The 21,431-nt window shown below is 53.1% G+C and overlaps 1 protein-coding gene across 7 annotated transcripts in view; it reads left to right on the top strand.

The window, feature by feature from the left end:
* Nucleotides 1–21,217, top strand: part of PUM1 (pumilio RNA binding family member 1) — a 115,157-nt gene extending 93,940 nt beyond the window's left edge. For 4 of the 7 annotated variants that reach the window (XM_071577009.1, XM_071577012.1, XM_071577013.1 and 1 more), the window contains exons 16-22: nt 609–738; nt 4,104–4,238; nt 5,606–5,743; nt 7,243–7,368; nt 8,345–8,466; nt 13,354–13,546; nt 19,261–21,217. In XM_071577009.1, coding sequence (XP_071433110.1) covers nt 609–738; nt 4,104–4,238; nt 5,606–5,743; nt 7,243–7,368; nt 8,345–8,466; nt 13,354–13,546; nt 19,261–19,392 — 976 coding nt within the window. In that variant the 3' untranslated portion in view covers nt 19,393–21,217. The remainder of the gene's footprint in view (nt 1–608; nt 739–4,103; nt 4,239–5,605; nt 5,744–7,242; nt 7,369–8,344; nt 8,467–13,353; nt 13,547–19,260) is intronic. The other 3 variants (XM_071577011.1, XM_071577015.1, XM_071577016.1) reach the window with 1 other exon arrangement.
* Nucleotides 21,218–21,431: the final 214 nt, after the last annotated feature.

The following is a 21,431-nucleotide window of genomic DNA, read 5'->3' on the forward strand; positions in this document are numbered from 1 at the left end:
CAATTAATTTTCTGAAATATGAATATTTAACTTGCAAGGGTATGGATCAGTAAAATTTCTGAAATACAGATATTTGACTTGTAAGGCTGTAGATGAGTTAAATGTCTGAAATTTGGGTATTCACCTTGTAAGGGTGTGGATTAGTTAAATTTCTGAAATATGAATATTTAACTTGTAAGGGTGTGGATTAGTTAAATTTCTGAAATTTGGATATTTGATTTGTAAGGCTGTGGGTCAGTTAACTGTCTGAAATGTGGATTATTCACCTTGTAAGGGTGTGGGTCAGTTAAACTTCTGAAATATGGATTATTCACCTTGTAAGGGAGTGGATCAGTTAACTTTCTGAAATATGGATTATTCACCTTGTAAGGCTGTGGATCAGTTAACTGTCTGAAATATGGATTATTCACCTCGTAGGGCTGTGGATCAGTTAAACTTGTGCACTTTGGCCATTTCACTTGCCAAAGGCCACTCATGGTTAATGAAGGCAGTGCTTCATTTTCATATCATAATAGGATTTTTCGTGGTGGTTTCTGGCACAAGTGAAGCCTTTGCAAGGCTCTGGGTGCCCAGCTGTGCCAGTGGCATCACCCAGCCCTGTCCTGCAGGTTCATCCAGCTGAAGCTGGAACGTGCCACCCCAGCCGAGCGCCAGCTGGTGTTCAACGAGATCCTGCAGGCAGCCTATCAGCTCATGGTGGATGTCTTTGGCAACTACGTCATCCAGAAGTTCTTTGAGGTGAGTCTGCATCCCCTGCTGTCCTGAGGGGTTGGATGTGCCTGTGGAAACCCTGCAGTTACTGGGATAAAACCTTGCAGAACTGTCAGCACTGGTGTCCTCTCCTCCCTGGGGTCACTGAGGTGTGGGGCTCAGAGTCACAGAGTCATAGAATGGATTGAGTTGGAAAAGCCCTCCCAGATCATCAACTCCAACCCTTGGGCCAACTCCAGTCCCTTTACCAGATCATGGCACTCAGTGCCACGGCCAAGCTCAGCTGAAAAACCTCCAGGGATGGGGAATCCACCCCCTCTCTGGGCAGCCCATTCCAATCCCTGAGCACTCTCTCTGCAAAGAATTTCTACCTGCTCTCCAACTTCAATTTCCCCTGGCAGAGCTTGAGCCCATCGTGCCCCCTTGTCCTATTGCTGAGTGCCTGGGAGAAGAGACCAACCCCCAGCTGGCCAGAACTTCCCTTCAGGCAGTTCCAGACAGTGCTGAGGTCACCTCTGAGCCTCCTCTTCTCCAGGCTGAACACCCCCAGCTCCCTCAGCCTCTCCCCACAGCACTTGTGCTCCAGTCCCTTCTCCAGCCTCGTTGCTCTTCTCAGTTGGGTTGGAAGAGACTACTGAGATCACCAAGTCCAACCCTTGATCCAACCCCACTGGGATCACTCTGGCACTCTGTGCCCTGGGCTGGTGATCACAGTGGGGTTGGATCAAGACATGTTGGATTCTCTGTCCCTGGAGGTGTTTAAGAGGACACTCAGTGCCACATCCAGTCCCTTCTCCAGCCCCTCAATCTCTTTCCTCAACTGAGGGGCCCAGAACTGAACACAACACTCAAGGTGTGGCCTCCCCAAGGCAGAGTCCAGGGGAAGGGTCACTGCCCTGGGCCTGCTGGCCACGCTAGTTTGGATCCAGGCCAGGATCCCCTTGGCCTCCTTGGCCACCTGAAAGACTCAGCTGAAAAGTGACATTTTGCTGTGAGATGCAAAAGTTGCAGGAATAAATAGCAACATACCCAGCAGATGTGACCTTCCCGTGGAAGGTGTCCCTGCCCACAGCAGGGGCTGGGGATGAGATCAGCTTCAAGGTCCCTTCCAACCCAGACCATTCTGGGATTCTGTGAGATGTAGAGACAACAAGACTTTTCCAGGGGGCTGTGCTGAGCTGCCAGGATTTAGGAACAAGAGAAACTTTTCCAGCAAACAGCATCTGCTGGATAAATGTTGTGCTCCATACCAGGAGGTTGGCAGACACCCCCAGCCCTCCCTCTGGCACTGCTCTGGTCCTTCTCTCCCAAGTGTTCCTGGTGCTTCTGCCCAGTAATTCAGAATCCCAGAATATCCTGAGCTGGGAGGGACCCCCAAGGATCATCCAATCCAACCCCAACAATCCCACCCTGTCCCTCAGAGTGTTAACCAAACACTCCTGGAGCTCTGGCAGCCTTGGGGCAGGGTCAGTGTCCTGGCACGTGCCACCCTGGTGGCTCCAGCCCCTTTGGAGTGTTCCCCACGTGCCAGACACACACAGGACCCATCTGTCCCTCTGTCCCTCTGAGGTGGAATTGGTGCTTTCCCCCTTCTCAGTGTGCCCAGACTCTCTTGTCTCCCCATGGGTGTGGCACTGGGAGGGCAGCTGTGCCTTGTGCCCCTGGGAGGGCAGGTGTGCCCCATGCCCCTGGGAGGGCAGCTGTGCCCCGTGGCCTTGGGAGGGCAGCTGTGCCCCATGCCCCTGGGAGGGCAGGTGTGCCCCGTGGCCCTGGGAGGGCAGCTGTGCCCCATGCCCCTGGGAGGGCAGCTGTGCCCCATGGCCTTGGGAGGGCAGCTGTGCTCCATGGCACTGGGAGGGCAGCTGTGCCCCGTGGCACTGGGAGGGCAGCTGTGCTCCATGGCACTGGGAGGGCAGCTGTGCCTTGTGCCCCTGGGAGGGCAGGTGTGCCCCGTGGCCTTGGGAGGGCAGCTGTGCCCCATGCCCCTGGGAGGGCAGGTGTGCCCTGTGGCCCTGGGAGGGCAGCTGTGCCCCATGCCCCTGGGAGGGCAGGTGTGCCCCGTGGCCCTGGGAGGGCAGCTGTGCTCCATGGCACTGGGAGGGCAGCTGTGCCTTGTGCCCCTGGGAGGGCAGGTGTGCCCCATGGCACTGGGAGGGCAGCTGTGCCCCGTGGCCCTGGGAGGGCAGCTGTGCTCCATGGCACTGGGAGGGCAGCTGTGCCTTGTGCCCCTGGGAGGGCAGGTGTGCCCCATGGCACTGGGAGGGCAGCTGTGCCCCGTGGCCCTGGGAGGGCAGCTGTGCCCCATGCCCCTGGGAGGGCAGGTGTGCCCTGTGGCCCTGGGAGGGCAGGTGTGCCCTGTGGCCCTGGGAGGGCTCTGTGCCATGTTGCCCTGGGAGGGCAGCTGTGCCATGTTGCCCTGGGAGGGCAGCTGTGCCCAATGGCCCTGGGAGGGCAGCTGTGCCATGTTGCCCTGGGAGGCCTCTGTGCCATGTTGCCTTGGGAGGGCAGGTGTGCTGTTTTGCCCTGGGAGGGCAGCTGCGCTCTGTGGCCCTGGGAGGGCAGGTGTGCCCCGTGGCCCTGGGAGGGCAGGTGTGCCCTGTGGCCCTGGGAGGGCAGGTGTGCCCCATGGCCCTGGGACGGCTCTGTGCCATGTGGCCCTGGGAGGGCAGCTGTGCCGTGTTGCCCTGGGAGGCCTCTGTGCCATGTGGCCCTGGGAGGGCAGCTGTGCCCCGTGGCCCTGGAAGGGCTCTGTGCCATGTGGCCCTGGAAGGGCTCTGTGCCATGTGGCCCTGGGAGGGCTCTGTGCTGTTTTGCCCCGGGAGTGCAGCTGTGCCATGTTGCCCTGGGAGGGCAGGGGTGCTGTTTTGCCCCGGGAGGGCTCTGTGCCATGTTGCCCCGGGAGGGCAGCTGTGCCCCGTGGCCCTGGGAGGGCGCTGTGCTGTTTTGCCCTGGGAGGGCAGCTGTGCCCCATGCCCCTGGGAGGGCAGCTGTGCCCCATGGCCCTGGGAGAGCAGCTGTGCCCCATGGCCCTGGGAGGGCAGCTGTGCCGTGTTGCCCTGGGAGGGCGCCGTGCTGTTTTGCCCTGGGAGGGCTCTGTGCCATGTTGCCCCGGGAGGGCAGCTGTGCCCCATGGCCCTGGGAGGGCGCTGTGCTGTTTTGCCCCGGGAGTGCAGCTGTGCCATGTTGCCCCGGGAGGGCAGCTGTGCCCCGTGGCCCTGGGAGGGCTCCGTGCCATGTTGCCCCAGGAGTGCAGCTGTGCCCCGTGGCCCTGGGAGGGCGCTGTGCTGTTTTGCCCCGAGAGGGCTCTGTGCCATGTGGCCCCGGGAGGGCAGCTGTGCCCCGTGGCCCTGGGAGGGCGCTGTGCTGGCAGTGACTGGTTTCCCTGTGCCCAGTTTGGCAGCCTGGAGCAGAAGCTGGCGCTGGCCGAGCGCATCCGCGGGCACGTGCTGTCGCTGGCGCTGCAGATGTACGGCTGCAGGGTGATCCAGAAGGCCCTGGAGTTCATCCCCCCAGACCAGCAGGTAATTGTAAGTTTCAATTTTGACTTTCTTCTTGATGTTGAACGTTGCTGAGCTCGCCCTTCTGTCCCTCCTGTGCCTGCTGTGCCTCTGGTTTGGTTCCTGGCATGTTTGTTGTGTTCCTTGTGCATGATGAGTCCGTGGCACCGTCCTTGGGTCTTGTGTCACCTCCTTGTTCACTTCCCTGGGCGTGGGGCTGGTTGGCTGTTAATTCCCTGAAAGCAGATTATGTATGAAGGGGAAACTGAGACTAATGGTGAATTAAAAGATATTTTTAAACCCCTTGAAAGAAGGCAGAGTTTTGCCTTTAATATTCAGTGAGTTATCACTGTTTCGCTATGTGGGTCAATATTCTGCTTTCCTGCAGGGAGATGGATGAGGAGCTCCTTGTTCTGGCACTGGAGAGATGTGGCTGATAGCCAGAGTCCCACTCAGAGCTCATTAATAAAGCACTTCCTCCAGGGTTTTAGGAACAATGAATTATGATGAAAAATACACTGGGCATGCTGGCTCAGACAGGGCTTGGGCCTCATCATACAGGAATCTCAGTGTAGGTTATTAAATTAAGCACTGAAAGAGGCTTTAGGAATGCTCCTGCCCTTAGGCTGAGCCTGAGCCAAGCCTTGGTGTGTCAGCAGGGTGGTGGTGCCCAAGCCCCAGCTCTGCTGCCCCAGGGATTTACTGTCTGCCCCCAGAATGGCATTTCAGGGTTCTCAGTGCTCCCCAAGTGCCTGGGTTTGACTCAGTTACAAACTGAACTCACCCTGGTTTTGTCACAGCATTAACCCCTCCCCAAACTGCCCTCTCTGTTTCTGACTGAGCCTTTCAGCCTGCACATGGGGTACATTAATCATGTCTAAACTTCAGCTGCTTAATTCCTTAATTATCACCTGCCTGTGCAAAATACCAGCAAGTTCAGATCCCAGGGCTGAGCCTGTTTTAGTCCCATGTAACCCTGAATGCCCAAAGAGTTTGGGAACTTTGGGCATCTTAGAGTTGTTTCTCTTTGAGGGGAGCAGAGAAGAAAATGGGGGAGATGCACAGGGGAGCTGTGAATCAGTTAAATTCCTTTAATTTGGTTCTTTCATGTGTAAGAGGAGACTCATGGTTAATGCAAGGAGGGATTATCTTCATAGAATCATGGAGTGGTTTGGGTTGGAATGGACTTTAGAGACCATCTTGCCACTAGACTGGGTTTTGTCATAGTAGGATTTTTCCTGATGGTTTTTGAAGCCACTGGAGAAGTCCCAGCTGGAAGCACACTGGAGCATCCTTCCTACCTGCCGTATCCCTGCCCAGGGTATCAGTGCCAGCTCTGCCCTTCTCCCCTGGGAATGCTGGTGGTGCTTTCTGTTTGTCCTCTCTCCTCCTCATAGAACGAGATGGTTCGGGAGCTGGACGGGCACGTCCTCAAGTGTGTGAAGGACCAGAATGGGAACCACGTGGTGCAGAAGTGCATTGAGTGTGTTCAGCCCCAGTCCCTGCAGTTCATCATCGATGCCTTCAAGGGCCAGGTGAGGCCTTGCCCAGCTCTCACTCCTTGTGTTCTCTGGAGTTTTTAAGCTGTAGCAAGGATAGGTTGAAATGTTGGTGCAGCCACGTGAGGGAGCCCAAAAGCTCCTTGGTCACGTCTCTGTTATCGTTTCTGTGCAGATGTATCACAGTAAAACATCCTTGCAACAGGCTGGAACATCAAGTGGTTTTGACTGATGGAGGGAAAAAAAGTCTCTCCTTAATCCATCTTCCCAGAGAAGGTGGTGAGCAGAGTTTTGTAGCAAACTTTCATTCTGATCCCTGCCTGGGAGGGTGGGATTAGGAGGAATGCTGATTCCCAAGGGCTTCAGGCCAGGGGAGGAACTCAAGTTTAATCCTAGAAAAGGGCACTTGTGCCTGGTCCTGCTGGGTTCTTATTGCTGTCCTGAATCTGTATCAGTTTGTGGCTGGCTTTCCTCTGCCTGCAGCCAGCTCATCTCCCATCACAGCAGAGCAGCTTTGGGTGTTCCCAACCTCAGCTTAATTGGCTTGGCAGGGGGACTTTGCAGTACTGAGGGGTTTGCCCCAGGGATGTGAGCACAGCCAGGGGCTGTTCCAGCAGGAACCAGGAGTTCTCAGTCCTGCGTCAGCTGGGAAAGTGGGAACTTGCTTGGCTGTGTCAAAACAAGCAGAGTTCTAACTGGAAACCTGCTCAGCAGATTTGCTGGTCAGGGTTTAGCTTTGGCCCTTCCTTGGGGAGGTTGGGAGGGCAGGAACACTCTGGGAGCTTGGCTGGTGGCACTGACATTTCCTTGACCAGCTGTCCCAGTTTCATCTGAACCTTCACATGGAAGATTAAACTTATCACCTCCAGCCTCTTTCCCTGCAGTTAATTGCACTCCAAGCCCTGTTTCCCTGCACAGTTTACTCAACACTTATTAAAAATGTTCAGAGTGTTGATTTAACTTCAGTGCTTGGATTTGCTGCTGTTGTTAATTTTGAGCAACCAAATAGGACTTTGTGCTTGAGACAGAAAACTGAGCAGCAATAACACAGTGTGTCATGTTCTTACCCTCAGATTTGCTAATCCACTGGAAATGAGAAAGGTTCTTTGTGTTGTCACTTCTCCTAAGCACTGTTAAGGCTTTTAAACAAATCCAAACAGTTGAGGAAAATCCTTTGCTGGGCATTTTTAACTTTCCTGGCTCCACTTCTTTCCTGGCTTTCCATTTCTTACATAGCTCAAAACATGTGCTGGCAAACAGTCTGCTGGAATTATTCCTCTGAAGGAAAGCTTCTAATAATTCCTACTTGTCCCAGGGTTCTTTTCATTAATCAAGAGGCTTTACCATCAGTTTTCCTGTTCCGTGGGTGGGGAAGCCAAAGCACAGGTAGGGATGGGATGTGATCAGCTGGAAATGAGGGACAGATGTTTCCAGGAAAAGCCAGAGTGTGTGCATGTAATGCTGGAAGGTTTCTGGGAGTCCAGGCACTGATGGAGATGTTGCTGCCTGTGCTTTGCTGTCCCTGGTGGCCTCAGGTCTTCGCCTTGTCCACACACCCCTACGGCTGCCGCGTCATCCAGAGGATCCTGGAGCACTGCCTGCCCGAGCAGACCCTGCCCATCCTGGAGGAGCTTCACCAGCACACCGAGCAGCTGGTCCAGGTCAGTGTGGGAAGGGCCCTGCAGGTGCTGGGAGGTGTTCCTGGGTCGCTGCTTCGTGCTGGGAAAGCTCCTGCAGCCTGTGGTGCTGGGGCTGTGGGAACACAGGAATTCCCTTCCTGGAGCACAGAAAGCAGGAATTGGTCAGCACTGACTGCTTTGGCCAAGGGCACATGTCCATGGGGTACCAAAGGTGTAGGGACCCTCCTTTTTGGGGAGAATCCCAAGTGGAATCTTGTCCTGGTGTGTCATTCCAGAAGTCACAGTGCAAGTAAGAGCTGAAGGGAGCCAGTGCCAAGCCAAGAGTTGATTATTCCCAGGAAAAGGAAGTGCCAAGTAATTTGGGTTCTTAAAATGAGTTTGTTCTATACACACTCCCTTCCTGGCTGCCTTTTCTCTTCCTTGCAGTTTACCAGGATTTGACATGGATTCTGCTGTGGGGCACAATGGACTGAGCAAATCCAGCAGACAAAGCCTGTCCTGTGTGCTCAGTGTTGAGCACAGGGGAAGAGGGTGGACATGGATATGAGGCATCAGGCCATGCCTCTGGAGTTGGGAACTGCAATACAGGGATCCTGGGATCTGTATAAACCCAAATTCAGAACACAGAGATGCTTCAGGACAGTGTCCCATGGCCCAGCCCTCCAGGACTTGGGATTTGATGTGTTCAAACCAGGAGAAAGCAAAGCAACTGGGAATAAGCAGAATATTGACATTTCTTGTACAAGAACATTGTTTTGAGTTCTATAATTGATAGAATTGCTCCAAAAATACAGCATTTCCCCCTCCTGCTTCCACTCTGGAACTGATTTAGAATTTAGAATGCACATTTTTGGGGGAGTAGGAAGTATTGAGCTGATTTGTACAGCAGATGTTTCAGTCTTGAGTTGAAGCTTGTAACTGAAGGCACATTGGGAACCAGTTTGCTGTGAGTGGCTCCTGCCCACCTTTTGTCACACACCTGCTGTCTCTCCCACAGGATCAGTATGGGAATTACGTGATCCAGCATGTCCTGGAACATGGGCGGCCCGAGGACAAGAGCAAGATCGTGGCAGAGATCAGGGGCAACGTGCTCGTGTTGAGTCAGCATAAATTTGCAAGGTATGGATTCATTCCTGAAGGTCTCCAGCCCTCTGGGAGCGTGGACACAAGAGTTGGGAGTGGGCTGCAGGGGGCTGGAAATAACTTTGTTGCTAAATTAACAAAATTGTAATTGTTAGAAACATGGGAGCATCAGCAAGATAAGTCTTAGCCTATTGAAGGAGGATGAAGACAGAATCACAGAATCATAGAATTGATTGGAAAAGCCCTCTGAGATCACCAAGTCCAACCCTTGGGCCAACTCCAGTCCCTTTACCAGATCATGGCACTCAGTGCCACGGCCAAGCTCAGCTGAAAAACCTCCAGGGATGGGGAATCCACCCCCTCTCTGGGCAGCCCATTCCAATCCCTGAGCACTCTCTCTGCAAAGAAGTTTTTCCTGCTCTCCAACTTCAATTTCCCCTGGCAGAGCTTGAGCCCATCGTGCCCCCTTGTCCTATTGCTGAGTGCCTGGGAGAAGAGACCAACCCCCACCTGGCCAGAACTTCCCTTCAGGCAGTTCCAGACAGTGCTGAGGTCACCTCTGAGCCTCCTCTTCTCCAGGCTGAACACCCCCAGCTCCCTCAGCCTCTCCCCACAGCACTTGTGCTCCAGTCCCTTCTCCAGCCTCGTTGCTCTTCTCTTCTCACTTGGGTTGGAAGAGACCTCTGAGATCATCAAGTCCAACCCTTGATCCAACCCCACTGGGATCACTCTGGCACTCTGTGCCCTGGGCTGGTGATCACAGTGGGGTTGGATCAAGACATGTTGGATTCTCTGTCCCTGGAGGTGTTTCAGAGGACACTCAGTGCCACATCCAGTCCCTTCTCCAGCCTCGTTGCTCTTCTCTGGCCCCGCTCCAGCCCCTCAATCTCTTGCCTCAACTGAGGGGCCCAGAACTGAACACAACACTCAAGGTGTGGCCTCCCCAAGGCAGAGTCCAGGGGAAGGGTCACTGCCCTGGGCCTGCTGGCCACGCTAGTTTGGATCCAGGCCAGGATCCCATTGGCCTTCTTGGCCACAAGATGTGGAAGAGCAACTCCAACCCAAGCTCCTGAACTTGGCCAGGAGTTCCTGTGTGTTTTATCTGATTTATTTTGGTGGGGTTTAAGTGGTCACTCTGCCTTGGCAATAACGTGCCCTCAGAGCATTTCACTGCCCTGGGATGCTGTGAAGGGAATTTGAGAGATCAGTGTTGCAACAATTCTTTTTCATCCCACTTTTCACAGCAGAATTTATGTTCACAGCATCATTTCCCAGCATTTTGATGTGCTGAGCAGTCCCTTTTGGGATGTGCAGCAGGATTCCCTCTCAGGGAAGCTGCAGCATTCCTAACTTTGCCTCCATGTGGGTAAAGCAGAATCCAGGTACCTGTGTGGGTGGGAGGACAAAGCAGCACTTCCCACATGTGTGAATTCCTGCTGTATGTGCTTCCAGCCATGGAACATGAAGGCTGAGCTCTTCAAAGCTCAGTATTGCCCCTTTCTGTGATGAGTAAAATAGTGTTTCAATACCTGGGGACACCAGGGAAGTGGGACATTAATGAGATTCAGGAGAGCGTGGTCTTCATGTTGTTATTTCAGGTTCTTCCTCCCTGACTTTCCTTGCTCTTTTTTCCTAAACTCCCTTCCAGATGGAGCATTAATTAGTGTGGGATGTCCCCTGGGCTGAGCAAACCACTGCTGATTCTGTGAGTCAGGCAGGGATGTGGAAGATCAGACCAGCACAGCTCTTGGTCCCCTTTCATGTATCCTACTTAACTCAGCTCTCCTGAGAGCAGGGACTAGTCATTAACATCTTCAGGAATTTGGGAAATTCTCTGCCTTTGCTGAGATTTTTCATTCCTGAGTAAGCATTTCCCTGTTGTTCTAACCTTGGATCTCTGTTCCCATCGTGTTCCAGCACAGAGAAAAACAAACAAATCAGCTCCTTGTAGAGCCTGGTGCTAAAAACACTGAGGTCATGGGTTTGGTCCTTGTGTGGGACACTCACTTAAGGCTTGGACTGGATGATCTTTGTGGGTCACTCCCAACTCTGTGACTTTCTGATGGACACACTGTGAGAACAGACACTGCTGTCACAGAGCTGCACAAGTTTGGGTGAAATAAAACCCAAACAGGTCCATTTCTTCCCAAATTCCCACCCAAATCCCAAGCTCTGGTCTCCTGTTTCATGTCTCTGAACTCCATCATCACCTCCCTGTATCCCAACGACTCCCCCTTGCTGGCAGCTCCTTGGGGTTCTCTGCTGAGTCCAAGGGTTGTCTGCAAACACCAGGGTTGTGGTTTGATCCCTGTATGGGCCACTCGCTGAAGGGCTGGACTCGCTGATCCATGTGGGTCCCTCCCAACTCTGTGACTCTGATGGACACACTGTGAGAACAGACACTGCTGTCACAGAGCTGCACAGGTTTGGGTGAAATAAAACCCAAACAGGTCCATTTCTTCCCAGATCCCAAGTTCCCCTCTCCCATTTCACATCTCTGAACTCCAGCATCACCTCCCTCTGTCCCAGTGACTCCCCCTTGCTGGCAGCTCCGGGGGGTTGTCTCCCCAGCCCAAGGGTTGTCTGCAAACACCAGGGTTGTGGTTTGATCCCTGTATGGGCCACTCTCAAGTGTTGGACTCAATGATCCTTGTGAGTCCCTCCCAACTCTCTGATTCTCTGCTGGACACACAGTGAGAACAGAGACAGCTCTGCACAAATTTGGGGGAAATAAAACCTAAAGATGTTCATTCCCAAATTCTCATCCAAATCCCAAGCTCTGGTCTCCCATTTCACATCTGTGAATTCCACCAGCACTTCCTTCAGTCCCAAATGACTTCCCATTGCTGGCAGCTCCTCAGGGTTGTCCGCAAACACCAGGGTTGTGGTTTGATCCCTGTATGGCCCCCTGTCAAGGGTTGGACTCAGTGATCCTTGTGGGTCCCTCCCAACTCTGTGACTCTCCGATGGACACACTGTGAGAACAGACACTGCTCTCACAGAGCTGCACAAATCTGGGTGAAAGAAAACCCAAACAGGTCCTTTTCCCAAATTCCCACCCAAACACAAGTTCCTCTCTCCCATTTCTCATCTCTGGACTCCACCATCACCTCCCTCTCTCTCAACGACTCCCCCTTGCTGGCAGCTCCTCAGAGTTGTCTGCAGAGCCCAAGGGTTGTCTGCAAACACCAGGGTTGTGATTTGATCCCTGTATGGGCCACTCACTTAAGGCTTGGACTTGGTGATCCGTGTGAGTCCCTCCCAACACCGATTCTCTGGTGAACACCCTGTGGGAACAGACACTGCTCTGCACAAATTTGGGGGAAACAAAACCCAAACAGGTCCATTTCTTCCCAAATCCCAAGTCCCCCTCTCCCATTTCACCCCACCATCACCTCCCTCTTTCCCAGATGCCCTCCCCTTGCTGGCAGCTCCCCGGGGTTGTCTGCTGAGCCTGGGGCTGGTCTGCTAAAAACACCGGGGTTGTGGTTTGATCCCTGTATGGGACAGTCACTTCAGGCTTGGACTCAATGGTCCTTGTGGGTCCCTTCTAACTCTGTGATCCTGTGATGGACACACAGTGAGAACAGACACTGCTCTGCACAAGTGTAGGTGAACTAAAACTCCAAGAGGTCCATTTCTTCCCAGATCCCAAGTCCCCCTCTCCCATTTCACCCCACCATCACCTCCCCCTTTCCCAGATGACCTCCCCTTGGTGGCAGCTCCCGGGGTTGCCTGCAGAGCCCAAGGGTTGTCTGCAAACACCGGGGTTGTGGTTTGATCCCTGAATGGGCCACTCACTGAAGGCTTGGACTCAATGGTCCTTGTGGGTCCCTTCTAACTCTGTGATCCTGTGATGGACACACAGTGAGAACAGACACTGCTCTGCACAAGTGTAGGTGAACTAAAACTCCAAGAGGTCCATTTCTTCTCAAATCCCAAAGTCCCCCTCTCCCATTTCACCCACCATCACCTCCCTCTTTCCCAAATCACCTCCCCTCGCTGGCAGCTCCTGGGGTTGCCTGCAGAGCCCAAGGGTTGTCTGCAAACACCGGGGTTGTGGTTTGATCCCTGAATGGGACAGTCACTGAAGGCTTGGACTCACTGATCCATGTGGGTCCCTTCTAACTCTGTGATCCTGTGATGGACACACAGTGAGAACAGACACTGCTCTGCACAAATTTGGGGGAACCCCAAGAGGTCCATTTCCCAAATTTCCACGCAAATCCCAATCTCTTGTCTCCCATTTCACATCTCTGAACTCCACCATCATCTCCTTCAGTCCCAAAAGAACCTGCCCTTGCTGCAGCATGAGAGATCCCCTCGGGGCTGTCAGCTAAAAACCCTAAGGTTGTGGTTTCATCCTTGTGTGGGCCACTCACTTAAGGCTTGGACTTTTTGATCTGTGTGGGTCCCTCCCAACTCTGTTATCCTCTGATGGACACCCTGTGAGAACAGACAGTGCTCTGCACAAATTTGGGGGAAATAAAACCCAAACAGGTCCATTTCCCAAATCCCAAGTCCCCCTGTCCTATTTCACCCCACCATCCCCTCCCCCTTTCCCAGATGACCTCCCCTTGCTGGCAGCTCCCGGGGTTGCCTGCAGAGCCCAAGGGTTGTCTGCAAACACCGGGGTTGTGGTTTGATCCCTGAATGGGCCACTCACTGAAGGCTTGGACTCAATGGTCCTTGTGGGTCCCTTCTAACTCTGTGATCCTGTGATGGACACACAGTGAGAACAGACACTGCTCTGCACAAGTGTAGGTGAACTAAAACTCCAAGAGGTCCATTTCTTCCCAGATCCCAAGTCCCCCTCTCCCATTTCACCCCACCATCCCCTCCCCCTTTCCCAGATGCCCTCCCCTTGCTGGCAGCTCCCGGGGTTGCCTGCAGAGCCCACCTCACCCCGCTGTGTCCCCGCAGCAACGTGGTGGAGAAGTGTGTGACGCACGCGTCGCGCACGGAGCGCGCCATGCTCATCGACGAGGTGTGCACCATGAACGACGGCCCCCACAGTGCCTTATACACCATGATGAAGGACCAGTACGCCAACTACGTGGTGCAGAAGATGATCGACGTGGCCGAGCCGGCGCAGAGGAAGATCGTCATGCACAAGGTGGGCGGTGCCACGGGGCAAGGGAGGAGGAGGGAGGGTGAGGGTGAGGATGGGTTTGGAATGAGCTGCCTAAATCCACAGGGGATTCAGTGGAGGATTTGAGTTGCAGCTGGGATGGGAATGTCATGGAACAGTTTGGAAGGCTCACCTGGTTCCACCCCCTGCCCATGGGCATGGACACCTTCCACTAGACCAGGGTGCTCCATGGCCTTGGACACTCCCAGGGATGGGGCAGCCACAGCTTCTCTGCCCAGCCTGTGCCAGGGCCTGCCCACCCTCACAGGGAAGGATTTCTCCCCAGTATCCCATCTATCCCTGCCCTCTGGCACTGGGAAGCCATTCCCCTTGTCCTGTCCCTCCATCCCTTGTCCCCAGTCCCTCTCCAGCTCTCCTGGAGCCCCTTTAGGCACTGGAAGGGGCTCTCAGGTGTCCCTGGAGCCTTCTCTTCTCCAGGTGACACCCCCCCCAGCTCTCCCAGAGGGGCTCCAGCCCTGCAGCATCTCCAGGGCCTCCTCTGGACTCTCCAGCAGCTCCAGGTCCTTGTGCTGTGGGTGCCGAGGGAAGAATTCCTCCCCAGTGCCCCACCCAGCCCTGCCCTCGGTGTGAAGCCGTTCCCTTGCTCTGCCACTTCATGCTCTTGTCTGAAGTCCCTCTTGAGGTTTCTGGAGCAATAACAAGATGCCATTTGGAGTCAGACCCAGGTGGCTGCCCCCCAGTCCTGGCTGCCCCTGCCCAGCCCCGCTGGCCGTGTCCCTGTGGGCTCCAGCCCTGCCTGTGCCAGGGTCCCTTCGGGGAGCTCTCCGGTGGCACCGTGGCACTGCCACCCCTGAGCCCTCAGCCGGGGCCAAATCCTGTTTGTCACTGTTAAACTTCACAGAATTCCAGGATTACTGAGGCTGGAAAAGCCCTCCCAGCCCCTGGAGCCCACCCTGTGCCTGATGCCCACCTTGGCAAAGCCCTCCCAGCCCCTGGAGCCCACCCTGTGCCTGATGCCCACCTTGGCAAAGCCCTCCCATCCCACAGAGCCCACCCTGTGCCCGATGCCCACCTTGGCAAAGCCCTCCCAGCCCACGGAGCCCACCCTGTGCCCAATGGCCACCTTGGCAAAGCCCTCCCAGCCCAAGGAGCCCATCCTGTGCCCGATGCCCACCTTGTCCCCCAGCCCAGAGCACTCAGTGCCATGGCCAGTCCCGCCTTGGGCACCTCCAGGGCTGGGCACTCCAAACCACCCTGTGCCCGATGCCCACCTTGGCAAAGCCCTCCCAGCCCCTGGACCCCACCCTGTGCCCGATGCCCACCTTGGCAAAGCCCTCCCAGTCCTTGGAGCCCACCCTGTGCCCGATGCCCACCTTGGAAAAGCTCTGCCAGCCCATGGAGCCCACCCTGTGCTCAATGGCCACCTTGGCAAAGCTCTGCCAGCCCCTGGAGCCCACCCTGTGCCCGATGCCCACCATGGCAAAGCCCTCCCAGCCCATGGAGCCCACCCTGTGCCCAATGCCCACCTTGGCAAAGCCCTCCCAGCCCCTGGAGCCCACCCTGTGCCTGATGCCCACCTTGGCAAAGCCCTCCCATCCCACAGAGCCCACCCTGTGCCCGATGCCCACCTTGGCAAAGCCCTCCCAGCCCATGGAGCCCACCCTGTGCCTGATGCCCACCTTGGCAAAGCCCTCCCAGCCCAAGGAGCCCATCCTGTGCCCAATGCCCACCTTGTCCCCCAGCCCAGAGCACTCAGTGCCACGGCCAGTCCTGCCTTGGGCACCTCCAGGGCTGGGCACTCCAACCCTCCCTGGGCAGCTGTGCCAGGGCCTGCCCACCCTTTCCAGGAACAGCTTCTCCTGATGTCCCAAACCTCTGTGGTTTAGCAGACACTGCATAACCATCCCAGACCTTCATATTTATCCAAAACAAAGACATTTAGGAGTGAAATCTGCCCTGCTGTGTGCCTGCTGTGCCCAGGGCAGGGAGCTCTGAAATCAGGGAATATCTTCATTTTCCCTGCTTTTAAAGGTCCCATTTGCAGGGCTTTATAATTGCAAAGACTGGAAAATCAATCACAGGCTTTAAGTGGGTGGTGGAACTGAGGGGATTTTCTTCAGTGACAAGTTTTGGGGTGTGTTCCTTGATGAAAAATCCCAGTTCCATCCAGAGCTCTTCATGGAAATGAATCCCTGACTGCCCCTGGCTTGGAAAGCTCCATGTTCATTTATTTATTTTTAAGAGGAACTGTGAATAGTGTCAGGTGTTGAAATCCTAAAGAAGATTTTTTTTCTTATTTTATTTTAGAACCTTGAGTAGAACAGACTGAGTAGTTTTCTATAAATAGTGGAATTAGTGTGAGGGAGCTGCTTTTACCTCCTCAAGGCAGTTGCTCAGTGGAGAATCAACATCCACAGGTGAAATAATCTTCAGGAAGGTCAATTCTTATGTTTAGGAATCTTTCAGAGTAGTTTTTTTAACCCCTAATCTGTTTTAGTTCAGCAGAAATGCTAAAAATAATTAAAGTTGTCTGGCAAGGGATACCCCCATTTTGCAGCAGAAGGACCTGTGGCTTTGCTAATCTATAAAGAGAGTTGTATGTTAAAAAAATACACAAATTATCATCACTGCTGGTACTTTCCTTTTCCTGTCAAGCAAATCCTTTTGAATAAAATGCAGATTAGATGATCAGTGAGGCTGTCAAAAATAGCACTGGGTTTGACAGCTAAATAGGGCTGAGTGAGTGTGGAGATCTCAGCTGTGATACCAGCCTGAAGTCTGGGAAAATGCAGCTTATGGATTGTGGGAATTGCTCTGCATTGGGAAAGTGGCTGTTGTCCAAACAGCAGTTTGGGGTGGGTTTAAAGACAGCAATTTATTTGAAAAAAAAATAGATTTGAAAAGTAATTTTAACAGTTCTGTCAGTAAAAAGTCTTGGGAATGAAGGGGAATAAAGGAGGATTTGTTGGACCTGGGGAGCTTCAGTGCTCCTTTTCCTCAGCACAGCCACGGGAGCTGCCTGGGAATGGGCTGTGGGGAGCCAGGGCAGGGATTGGTGGCTACTGGGAGAGGTCCTGGAAGGGCAACAGGAATGGAAAGGGCTGGAGGCTGAGCTGCCAACAGGGGAGGAGTTTGGGATGGGTTGGTTTGTGAGCAGTGCTGGGGGGTGTCCCCACAGAGCAGGGAATGCTGTGCCAAGCCTGGCTGTTCCCTCATCCTGCCTGCAGCTCCCTCTTGGAGAGCAGGAAGTCACAGAATCAGAAAATCCTGGAATGGTTTGGGCTGGAGGGACCTTAAAGCTCATCCAGTTCCACCTGGGCCATGGGCAGGGACACCTCCCACCAGCCCAGGGTGCTCCAAGCCCTGTCCAACCTGGCCTTGGACACTCCCAGGGATGGGGCAGCCACAGCTTCTCTGCCCAACCTGTGCCAGGGCCTGCCCACCCTCCCAGCCAACAATTCTTCCCAAAATCCCATCTATCCCTGCCCTCTGGCAGTGGGAAGCCATTCCATGTAAAGCCACAATTCCACCTGCTTGAACAGAAATCCCTGTGAAAAATCCCACCTGGGAGTTCTGAATGGTTCACTTGATGGCAGCAGAGGGCACTTGGATATCCAGGGACAGCACCCAGGGAATGGCTGGAACTGTGCCAGGGCAGGGACAGCACCCAGGGAATGGCTGGAGCTGTGCCAGGGCAGGGGCAGCACCCAGGGAATGGCTGGAGCTGTGCCAGGGCAGGGGCAGCACCCAGGGAATGGCTGGAGCTGTGCCAGGGCAGGGACAGCACCCAGGGAATGGCTGGAGCTGTGCCAGGGCAGGGACAGCACCCAGGGAATGGCTGGAGCTGTGCCAGGGCAGGGACAGCACCCAGGGAATGGCTGGAGCTGTGCCAGGGCAGGGGCAGGTTGGATCTCAGGGAAAGGTTCTTCCCCCAGAGGGTGGTGGGCACTGACCAGGCTCCCCAGGGCAGTGGGCACGGCCCCAAGGCTGCCAGAGCTGCAGGAGGGTTTGGATGATGCTCTGGGGCACAGGGGGTGACTCTTGGGGCTGTTCCTGTGCAGGGCTGAGGGTTGGGCTGGATGGTCCTTGGGGGTCCCTTCTAGCTCAGGATATCCCATGTGACATTTCAGGTGTCATTCCTGTGCCATTCCAGGTGTCTCTGTGCCATTCCAGGTGTCATTTCTGTGCCATCCCAGGCATCTCTGTGCCATTCCAACTGTCTCTGTGCCATTCCAGGTGTCTCTGTGCCATTCCAAGTGACATTCCTGTGCCATTCCAGGCATCTCTATGCCATCCCAGCTGTCTCTGTGCCATCCCAGGCATCTCTGTGCCATCCCAGGTGTCTCTGTGCCATCCCAGGCATCTCTGTGCCATCCCAGGTGTCTCTGTGCCATCCCAGGTGTCTCTGTGCCATTCCAACTGTCTCTGTGCCATCCCAGGCCTCTCTGTGCCATCCCAGGTGTCATTTCTGTGCCATCCCAGGCCTCTCTCTGCCATCCCAGGCCTCTCTCTGCCATCCCAGGTGTCTCTGTGCCATTCCAGGTGACATTCCTGTGCCATTCCAGGCATCTCTATGCCATCCCAGCTGTCTCTGTGCCATCCCAGGTGTCTCTGTGCCATTCCAGGTGTCTCTGTGCCATTCCAGCTGTCTCTGTGCCATCCCAGGTGTCATTTCTGTGCCATCCCAGGTGTCATTTCTGTGCCATCCCAGGTTTCTCTGTGCCATCCCAGGTGTCTCTGTGCCATTCCAGGTGTCATTCCTGTGCCATTTCTGTGCCATCCCAGGCATCTCTGTGCCATCCCAGGTGTCTCTGTGCCATCCCAGCTGTCTCTGTGCCATCCCAGGTGTCATCTCTGTGCCATCCCAGGTGTCTCTGTGCCATCCCAGGCCTCTCTGTGCCATCCCAGGCATCTCTGTGCCATCCCAGCTGTCTCTGTGCCATCCCAGGGTCTCTATGCCATCCCAGGCGTCTCTGTGCCATCCCAGGTGTCTCTGTGCCATTCCAACTGTCTCTGTGCCATCCCAGGTGTTTCTGTGCCATTCCAGGTGTCTCTGTGCCATTCCAGCTGTCTCTGTGCCATCCCAGGTGTCATTTCTGTGCCATCCCAGGTGTCTCTGTGCCATCCCAGCTGTCTCTGTGCCATTCCAGGTGTCATTCCTGTGCCATTTCTGTGCCATCCCAGGCATCTCTGTGCCATCCCAGCTGTCTCTGTGCCATCCCAGGTGTCATCTCTGTGCCATCCCAGGTGTCTCTGTGCCATTCCAGGTGTCATTCCTGTGCCATTTCTGTGCCATCCCAGGTGTCTCTGTGCCATCCCAGCTGTCTCTGTGCCATCCCAGGTGTCATTCCTGTGCCATCTCTGTGCCATCCCAGGTGTCTCTGTGCCATCCCAGCTGTCTCTCTGCCATCCCAGCTGTCTCTGTGCCATCCCAGGTGTCTCTATGCCATTCCAAGTGTCATTTCTGTGCCATCCCAGGTGTCTCTGTGCCATCCCAGGCATCTCTGTGCCATCCCAGGTGTCTCTGTGCTATCCCAGGTGTCTCTGTGCCATCCCAGGCATCTCTGTGCCATCCCAGGTGTCTCTGTGCCATCCCAGGTGTCTCTGTGCCATCCCAGGTGTCTCTGTGCCATTCCAGGTGTCATTCCTGTGCCATCTCTGTGCCATCCCAGGGTCTCTGTGCCCCTGCCCAGGTCTCTAATGCCCGTCTCTCTCCTCTGTGTCTCTGCTCTCCCCAGATCCGGCCCCACATCGCCACCCTCCGCAAATACACCTACGGCAAACACATCCTGGCCAAGCTGGAGAAGTACTACATGAAGAACGGGGTGGACCTTGGGCCCATCTGTGGTCCCCCCAACGGCATCATCTGAGGTGGCCCCTCTGCACCCACCCCAGCCCCACAACCAGCAACCCCCAGAACCCCAACCCTCACTCAGACACCTCCAGGGTTGCTACAAAAACAGACGACAACAACAACAACAACAACAACAACAACAACAAAAAAAACCAAGACAAAAAAAAAAACAAACCACAAAAAAAAAAAAAAGACAAGCCTTTGTAAATTCCTTTAATTTTATTACGCATAACATGTACTAATTATTTTTTTTAATTAACTAATTGCCCTGCTGTTTTACTGGTGTATAGAATACTTGTACATAGGTCTCAGATGTACATGGAAGGCCACATTTTTGTTCACTGTTGTATCTATATTCCAAAAGTGGAAGCTTTTAGGGTGGTTGGTTTGAAGACAACAAACAAACAAAAAAAAAAAAAACCCCAATTTTAATTCAGGCAACAATTTTACAAACACCTTTTGGTGTTTTTTTTGTTGTTTTTTTTTTCTTTTTAGTCCTTTCAGTTCAAAATCAGCCCAAAGTTTGAATTTCAGTTCAGTGACCCCACACATTTAACTCTGTTTATAAAGACTAAACCAAAAGGAAAACACTCAAAGCTTCGGTTTTAAAATGAATAAAAAAAAAAAGGAAGGAAAATTCAGGGTTTGAAAACTTTTTAATTGCTTTCTTTTTATTTGTGTTTTATTTGTGAGTATGACGTGCTGAAGGAGGGAGCTTGGCTGGTGTTTTTTGGGGAGGGGGAGAAAACAACCCAGAGAGGATTTTAAAGCGAGGGATGGGGGGTGGGGGTTCCTTTTTCTGCCTCCTCTGGTCTGTTCACCTGGAGAGAGAGAGACACAATTTGATTATTTAGCATGAGGAAAAAAACAACAAAACAAAACAAAAATCCAACTCGGCTTTGGTCTTGCTTCTATAAATATCTAGTGTATACTTGGTGTAGACTTTACATATATAAAAATTTGTAGTATTTTCTTGTTTTGATGTCTGATCTGTATCTATAATGTACCCTAGTAGTGGAACATACTTCTGACTGTACAATTGTACATTTGTAAACCTCTGTAATGTAAATGTGGAGAAGTTTGAATCGACATAAACCCGTTTTTTTTTTGGTAAGAAAACGATAAAAAAAAAAGAGAATTAGCCAAACCTGTGCATTTCAGTGTATATTCACACCTTTTATGGTCGTAGCATATAGTGTTGTATATTGTAAATTGTAATTTCAACCAGAAGTAAATTTTTTTCTTTTGAAGGAAATGTTCTCTTTATACAGCCTAGTTAATGTTTAAAAAAAAAAAAAAAAAAAAGGAAGAAAAAGAAATGCTTGGTTTTATTTGTCACCTCGTTGAACGGTAGAGATCCTTTCTAAATGTTCTACAAAACTGATTCAGTTCCAACTAGTGTTTTTTTTTGAATCTTACAAAGTAATGTTTTGCTTCTTTTGTGACAGTAAGAAACAAAAAGTGCAAAAGTACAGCCCCCCCCCCCCTTAGTTTTCCTTACAATCAGAGCCCCCTTTTCACCTTGTAAAGTGTGAACCACCTTCCCTTTTTGTACAGAAGATGAACTGTATTTTGCATTTTGTCTACTTGTAAGTGAATGTAACATACTGTCAATTTTCCTTGTTTGAATATAGAATTGTAACACTACACGGTGTACATTTACAGAGCCTTGTGTATATTTCCAATGAACTTTTTTGCAAGCACACTTGTAACCATATGTGTATAATTAACAAACCTGTGTATGCTTATGCCTGGGCGACTATTTTTTGTAACTCTTGTGTAGATTGTCTCTAAACAACGTGTGATCTTTATTTTGAAAAATACAGAACTTTGGAATCTGCCTCGGGCTCTCATGGAAGGTTTCCTTGCAGTTGGCAGGTTCTTCCCACCCTGCTCTGTGTGCCAGGGAATGGCTGGAGCTGTGCCAGGGGAAGGGCAGGTTGGATTTTAGGGAAAGTTCTTCCCCCTGAGGGTGGTGGGCACTGAGCAGGCTCTCCAGGGCAGTGGATGGAGCTGCATCCCCAGCAGGACAGGGGGAATCACCTCTGCAGGCAG

Source organism: Pithys albifrons, chromosome 24, assembly GCF_047495875.1.
Source record: "Pithys albifrons albifrons isolate INPA30051 chromosome 24, PitAlb_v1, whole genome shotgun sequence".
NCBI lineage: Eukaryota > Metazoa > Chordata > Aves > Passeriformes > Thamnophilidae > Pithys > Pithys albifrons.